This window comes from Bos grunniens, chromosome 7, assembly GCF_055505025.1.
Source record: "Bos grunniens cultivar Pamir isolate PY7600 chromosome 7, Bosgru_T2T1.0, whole genome shotgun sequence".
NCBI classification, from domain to species: Eukaryota; Metazoa; Chordata; class Mammalia; order Artiodactyla; family Bovidae; genus Bos; species Bos grunniens.
The window spans coordinates 39,315,864-39,323,304 of NC_141171.1; the positions used below are offsets into that span (position 1 = coordinate 39,315,864).

The 7,441-nt window shown below is 52.6% G+C and overlaps 1 protein-coding gene across 4 annotated transcripts; it reads left to right on the forward strand.

Annotated features, from left to right (window-relative positions):
- Positions 1–1,244: 1,244 nt before the first annotated feature.
- Positions 1,245–7,375, forward strand: HNRNPAB (heterogeneous nuclear ribonucleoprotein A/B). 4 transcript variants are annotated; one of them, XM_086411028.1, is made up of 8 exons: positions 1,245–1,450; positions 1,527–1,757; positions 2,481–2,649; positions 3,339–3,497; positions 3,670–3,801; positions 5,594–5,711; positions 6,361–6,501; positions 6,770–7,375. In XM_086411028.1, the coding sequence occupies exons 2-8, from the start codon at positions 1,549–1,551 to the stop codon at positions 6,838–6,840; spliced, it is 999 nt and encodes a 332-aa protein (XP_086267154.1). In that variant the 5' UTR covers positions 1,245–1,450; positions 1,527–1,548; the 3' UTR covers positions 6,841–7,375. The 4 variants fall into 4 exon arrangements, with proteins under 4 accessions (XP_086267154.1, XP_086267155.1, XP_086267156.1 ...); XM_086411029.1 differs by having other exon boundaries at positions 1,245–1,284; XM_086411030.1 differs by lacking the exon at positions 6,361–6,501.
- The last annotated feature ends 66 nt before the right edge of the window (positions 7,376–7,441 follow it).

Here is a 7,441-nt window from a genome sequence, read left to right on the forward strand (position 1 = left end):
TCCCCTGGAGAAAGGAATTGCTACCCACTCCAGTATTCTTGCCTGGAGAATTCCATGGACAGAGGAGACTGTAGCAACTATAGCCAGGCTCTTTGGGACCATCGGGTTGCTGGACACGACTGAGCAGGTTGGCTTAGGGAGTGAGCCTCAGACCAGAGCCCTGGGCTTCTCATTTATAAACTGATTGTCAACTTCCATAGGGTTGTTAAGAGACCAGATGAGAAAACAGAATGCCCAGCCCACCACACTGGGCCCGGCCACAGGATTCCAGCGGGAGATGTCAGCTACTTGTGTTCTGCTGTTATCTGGCAACCCCCGAGCTTCAGAAGTTTTAATCCTTCATTTGGTATTTCTCACCCATATGGTTAAAAGGGATCATGACTATACAGGCCTTTCAAGCTTGGTCAAGAAGATAAATAAGTATTAAGTATTTTGTATATTAGAAAAAGAGAACTATTCTTCCTTTCCCCAAAACTGCATGATTTCAAGGAAATGGTGTAGTCTTCTTAAAAACAGATTTCAGCAAAAAATAAACGAATTGAAGATATTAAGTAATCAAAAGTAAAAAGGTGATGCTAATCGTCAAGGTGGTGCCAAGCGACCTAAGAATGGGGAACACCGCAGTCCCACCGTTTCTCCCGCGTGGAGCACCATTGGCCACCCGGCGAACTCCGCCCCCTCCTCGCTTCTCGCTTCGCGGGGGAGGCGGCAGAAGGGGCTGGAGCGAGTGGCTTTGACGGCACCAAGGTCAAGAGGGAAGGCGGGTTCCGTCCCAATTTCTTGGGGTTTGGAGGACACTATGCGCCCAATCTCCGAAGGCCGGGTTCTGCACTTCCAGCCGGGCGACCTTGGTTTCCGAGACTTCCTGGAGTCCAGTTTCCTCTTTTGGGAAATGGAATGGCCGAGGCTGACAGTGCTGGTTTAGGGCGCACGGGGACCAGGGTCTACGGCCTCAGAAGGCGAAGGGTCAGGCTTGCGCCTCTCCGGTGCTGGGCTCAAACCACCGGCCGCTCGGGACAGGACCGTCTAGCCACCAAACCCGGCGACCCTCCGCAAGGCCCCGGCTCGCGCGGATTCTAAAATGAGGACAAAGCCCGCCCGGATCTACCGTGCGCGCGCCGCTGCGGCCAATGGGAAGCCGGCACGGGGCTGAGTGACAGACAGGCGAAGCCAATGAGCATGCACCTTGTTGCGAGGTGGCCTTGGCTCCGGCATTATAAAGAGCGCCACGAGTCGGCATTGTCAGGCGGCGGCACCGCGCGGCCGGGGCGAGCTTTGGAGTCGGTGGGTTCTTGTGGCTGCGGAGGCGGAATAGGCGAGCGTGAGGTCGCAGCGGCTCCGTCGGTAGACGGGGGAGAGGCCCGGCAGCGCGAGCGTGAGCGCGGCCGAGCCCGCGGTGCCTTCTCGGCGGGTGGGGACGAGCGGGCCCCGCGGCGTCATCGGCGGCGAGGTGAGCAGCCGGGCCCGCGGGCGGGAGCCTGGGCGGGAGTGGCGCCGGCCTGACGCGCCGTGGCTGCTCGTTGCAGGAGCCGCGCGCCTCGGCCTAGCATGTCGGAAGCGGGTGAAGAGCAGCCCATGGAGACGACGGGAGCCACTGAGAACGGACATGAGGCTGCCCCCGAAGGCGAGTCGCCGGCCGGAACTGGTACCGGCGTTGCGGCGGGCGCTGGAGGCGGGAGCGCGGCGCCCCAGGCCGGCAACCAGAACGGCGCCGAGGGCGACCAGATCAACGCCAGCAAGAATGAGGAGGACGCGGGGTAAGTGCTGCTGCGGGCCGACGGGGGCGCCGCCTTTGTTCCGGGGCCGCCTTTTGTTGGCGCCACGCGGCGGGGGGAGGGGCGGGCGGCCGGGGCCTGCTGGCGGCCCGCAGACCGGCAACTCCGCGCCGCCCGCTTACGCCGCGCGCTGGAGTTTGCAAGAGTTTGTTGGGTCGACTTTAGCGCCGCCCCGGGGCCGCTGGCGCGGGGATCTGCGGCAGGCGGCCCGGAAGGGGAGTGAGCTCGGAGCCGGGGCCTGGCGGGTCGCGCTGCCTAGGCTGCGTGGGCGGAGTTGGCGCGCACCCGGGCCTCCCTCCTCCGGCTCCTGCTGAGGGCGGAGTCCTGGTCTGAACTCTGACTCGGCCCCGGAAGCCTCGAGTTCCTTGAAGTGATCGGAGGTGGCAGGGGCCGTAGTGTTTTGATACGTAGTTGTTAGACAAATTAGATTTCTTCCGGTTGTGAGACCTCAAGTCCTAGCTGTCCGGTCAGGTTGTGCTTTCTTTCCTCAACCGGCTTAGGGTACGGAGTCACCTGAGGCTTTATTAGGGTCAAGGTTGAGTTTGGAAGGGTAGGGGAGACTCGTTAACATATTCCAAAGGTAGACCGCTGATCCGAATGGTGGCTTTATTTATAATCCTTTCAGTGAGAGTTTTGTCAGGGTCTATCCTTCCAAAATCACAGGTTGGTTATAAGACTTGTTGCCATGTGTTTCACCCATTTCAGAAAAATGTTCGTTGGTGGCCTGAGCTGGGATACCAGCAAAAAGGATCTAAAAGATTATTTTACCAAATTTGGAGAGGTCGTTGATTGTACAATAAAAATGGATCCCAACACTGGCCGGTCAAGAGGGTTTGGATTTATCCTCTTCAAAGATGCAGCCAGTGTGGAGAAGGTAAGCTGGGTAGTTCACAATTAGGAGTCTCACTCAGTGTATTCCAAGATACCATTCTTAGATCATGATTGGCTTATGTGTTTTGCACAGTTGAATGCTTTGGGAAGAGCAGAGAAGTTGAGAATTTATCCTATCCTTTTCCAAGGGATTAAAAGTAGAGATTAAATGGAGGAGTGAGTATGGGCTGGGGTGATACAGGAAGGTTTGTAGTGGACCATTTATTTATTATCTTGTGCCTATTCTGGACCTTGCTAAAGCAAACATTTCATTGAGAAGATTAGAAGAGAGCCCACAGTTCCTAGGAGATAGGCATTACTTTAACCTCATTTTGCAAAAAACAGAAGGTTAAGTAGAAGAGATCATATAACCAGTAAAGGGTGGTTTGTGAGTATTCCAGCCCTAGCAGCCTAATTTTAGCCTGTACTTTAAGTTTATGGGACTGGCTGGGCAAGAAGAGGGGTGCAGGGCATGGTCAAAAGTCTTGGGGGTGGGTTGAGGATAGATTTATAAGTGTTTAGGTAAACCAGGTGAAGTTTGGAGATTGGGTTGGGAAGTCAGGTTGGGGGTAGAGTTTAGAGGGGATGAAGCAATTTTGTGTGCCTGTGTTGGGAGTCTTATGGCTGAGAGATAAGGTCCTGGTCTCGGGTCATACTGCTGAGTTAGAACCCAACTCCCTTCTGTTGGAACAGGTTCTAGACCAGAAGGAGCACAGGCTGGATGGCCGTGTCATTGACCCCAAAAAAGCCATGGCCATGAAGAAAGACCCAGTAAAGAAAATTTTTGTAGGGGGTCTGAATCCTGAAGCCACTGAGGAGAAGATAAGGGAGTACTTCGGCGAGTTTGGGGAGGTGAGTGTGTGGCCCCCACAGTGGTCTGCCAGCTGCAGTGATGTTGCCTTCTTACTGGTCCTTGACACCTTGGCTGACTGGAACTTTTTTCCACTGTGGTGTTTGTGGGCCTTTTCCTATGAGTTCCCTATAGGCTCTGAGGTAGAGTCTTGAGCTTTGCCTGTATTTGCAGATTGAAGCCATTGAGCTTCCAATGGATCCAAAGTCGAACAAAAGACGAGGCTTTGTTTTCATCACCTTTAAAGAAGAAGAACCTGTGAAGAAAGTGCTGGAGAAAAAGTTCCACACCATCAGTGGAAGTAAGGTAAGGTGTCCTCAGCTGTGTGTGCACTTAGCCTTCTGCTGAACCACCTCCAAGAGTTCTCCAGGGTGGACCTTACTGTTTTTGTGCAGTGTCTGCTATCCTGATAGGGACAAGTGGTCCTGTCCTTCAGCGCTCCTAGGCTGGCAGGACAGGACGTGAGAGAGGCAGGAGAATACTGGAGGATGGGGCCCCTCTGGGATGGGTAGTGTGCATAGTCGTCTCTTCAGTTTCTGAAGAGAAATGAAGCTAGAGGGCAAGGTGTTCTGGATCTAGAATGCAGTGTGTATACTCAGGAGATTTTAAAATTGCCGCTTAGTGATTTCTGTGGTGAAGTCTCCTGCTTATGGACGTTGTTGCAGAGCTTTTCTCTTATCTGTTTCCAGCCACAGCCACCTCTCTTCATTTCCATCCCCTTTGGTCGCTGGCTAAATTAACCCCTAGTCCAAAGATCCTTTCCAAAGAGCTCCCAGGGTCCTGGCCACCTTAAATCCAAGGCCAGTTTTGACTTCAAAGGAGCAGAGTCCTTTGCAGTGAGGGGCACCTCTTTCTCCTGAACTCTGGACAAGAGAAAGGGTAGGTAGTTCATGCTTTAAGTGGTGGCTGAGGCAGTTGGGAGTTGAGGGTGTGACCCTCTGGCAGGGTGTGGTAGGCTTTGCCTGAGCAGGAGTGGCAGCCAGATAAGGTGGGACAGGTAGGGTGGGGCTCCTGAAAGTCTCAGTCCTGGCTGGGAATTTGGAAAGCTTGGGATTGGGCCCTTAAATTTTATGTAAGAGAGAGAGGATCATAGGGGGCTGTTGGGTGAGAGCCATTGTTACCCTAGAGGACACTGACATGTGCCATATGTGAAACGGGCATGAAGTGCCCGTTTTGTGGTGCTGTTAGTCAAACTGCTGATGGTTGGTTGTGAAATAAGTGTAATTTAGGTGGTTATATTCAGCAGTTTTAACCTAGTAGGATAGAAAACATGAGATTGCATCACTTGGTGGGGGTAATCTGCCAATTTTTGACTATGCTTGGATGAGGATGTCTTATAGAATGGTTTATAGACGTCTTATAGAATTGGTCTTAATGGGAGACCAATGTTATTGAAGTTTATTTTAAAAATACACTTAAAAGCAGGAGGACAGGAAAGTCCATGGCGTTTCCACCCACAGTAGGCAAGAGTTTTGAGCAAAAAGGAAACCGACTCTTATGCCCTAGCAGGGGAGATACACCTGGCCCATCCCAATAGTCGATCAGTGTTGGAGGAGGAAGGAGCAGCGGGATGGCCTTAAGGAATGCTGTCCTGAGCCCCAATGGCTTTTTTCCTGTTAGAGGTCAGGGTTGCCACCTCAATAGTGTATTTGAGTGGAATGTTTTATTTCTTCTTGGGGTGGGGGGGAGGGGTGGGAAGGAACCTGCTTTCTCTAAAATCCCTTAACCTGGGAAAGCCTTCTCTGACTTCCTTGCCCAAGGTGGTGTCTTGCTACACTGGACTGGCACTGGCCCGCCTGTCCCTCTCCTCCCACTTGTTAAGGTATAGAGTGGCCAAGGGTGACGATTAGCAGACCTATGGGTGTGTCTCTTTGTTTTTCAAGCAGTCTGGGAAAATGTTTGAGCAAAAAAGGCCAGTGTGACTCTTGGTCTGAGTTTTAGTTGAAGTTCTGAGCTAGTCCCAGTATGGTTTCCTACTCCAGCATGTCTTGAGCAGATAAGATCTACCACCTTAATGCTTGTCATTGAAGGCTTTTGTGTACACTCCCTGTTTAAGGCTTGTCCCACTGGCATGACCCACTGTTCTTTTGACTTTCAGTGTGAAATCAAGGTGGCTCAGCCCAAAGAGGTTTATCAACAGCAGCAGTATGGCTCTGGGGGCCGTGGGAATCGCAATCGAGGGAACCGAGGCAGTGGGGGCGGCGGTGGAAGTGGAGGTGAGTAGAACCCAGTTGAAGACGGGTCCTATTTCCCTGCCTGCATGGAGCTTCTATGTTTGTCTTGGGGGTTCTCTGGTGCTCGTTGCAGCAGGGTGGGCGCGGTCAGGAATGGCTCCTGAGTCGATGCTTTGCTGCTGCTTGGATTGGAAGAGCCCATCTTTCTCATGTGGCCTGGGGCCCCAGGGCAGAGGGGGCCTCTGCATCACACTCCAAGTTTTGAGGGGGCAAGGTGGGAGTGTTCTTGGCTCTGTGGCTGTCCTGAGACTTGGTACACCCGTGGGTGGGCGGGCTGAAGGATAGGGCAATGCTGTGCCAGGCGCTTATCCTCCATCCATCCCAGGCCCCTCTGACTCCAAAGCCTGAACTCCATCCTTTTTAAGGCCAAGCTGCCAGGGAGGGTGGGGGTGATCAGTGGGTGATTTGAATGAAAGTGAGCTGCCTTGGTTGCCCCAGTGAAGTCAGTTTTCTGGCCTGGCCTTCTTAGCTCTAGCTTGGGTCTCTCAGGCCCTCTACACCAGGACAGCAGCCCCTTGGCTTTTCTGAGTTGCCATAGTAACCTCGCCACCCAAAGGGCAGGATTTCCTCCATCCTAGCTCCTGCGTGTGCTAAATGGTCCATGGGCCCCTGTGCCCTGCTCCCCCCACAGGTCAGAGTCAGAGTTGGAATCAGGGCTACGGCAGCTACTGGAACCAGGGCTACGGCTACCAGCAGGGCTACGGGCCCGGCTATGGCGGCTACGACTACTCGCCCTATGGCTATTACGGCTACGGCCCCGGCTACGACTACAGTAAGTAGGAGAGAGGGAGGCCCCCATCCACTCACCCACCCCGGGAGGCAGGAAAGACAGGGCAGGGGCCATTGGCAGCAGGGGCTTTGGAGTCGGACAGGCTGGGCTTTTGTCTGAGAGTGGATTTTGAGCTTTTGGGTTTCAGGAAGGTGGGGTGATATCCTACCAACAGAGTTGTTGGTTCTGGTGAGGATGCATATCAAGCGCCTGGCACAGGGGTAAATGTTCAGCAAGTTGTAGCTACTTTCATTGTTGTTCTTGTCCCTAGGTCAGGGTAGTACAAATTACGGGAAGAGCCAGCGACGCGGTGGCCATCAGAATAACTACAAGCCATACTGAGGCTTCAGCAGGATGACTGACCACACACGCTTTGTTTGGATATCGAGTGAACACAATTATGTACCAAATTTAACTTGGCAAACTTTCTATGGCCTGTCCCATGAGCATCTTATTTAAAATTTCCCCCCTGGAAATCACTCTCCTGTTTAATATTTCCAGAGCTCTAGTTGTTTAGGCAGCGTGTGGTTTCTCAAGAGGCCAGAGCGGCATTATGGGCTGATTTTTATTACTGGGTTACCCAGAACCAGATTGGAGGGTCTGCTTCCTGCTGCCGCTCTGCAGCCTGGACCTGTGGACCCTGGTTGTAAAGAGTAAATTGTATCTTAGAAAACCAGTGTCACCTTTTTTTCACCTTTTAGTTTTATATTATTTGTGTCATACATTTCCTATAATGGAAGTGTTAATTTTACTGTACTTTTTGGTACCTTTCGGGAATCTAATGTATTGTAAGGTATTTTACACGTGTCCTGATTTTGCCACGACCTGGATATTGAAGCTATCCAAGCTTTTGAAATAAAAATTTAAAAACCCCCAAGCCTGGGTGAGTGTGGGGTACACTGTGAAGGGGGGCGGGTGCTCCAGAGCTCCAGTATCCTCCACG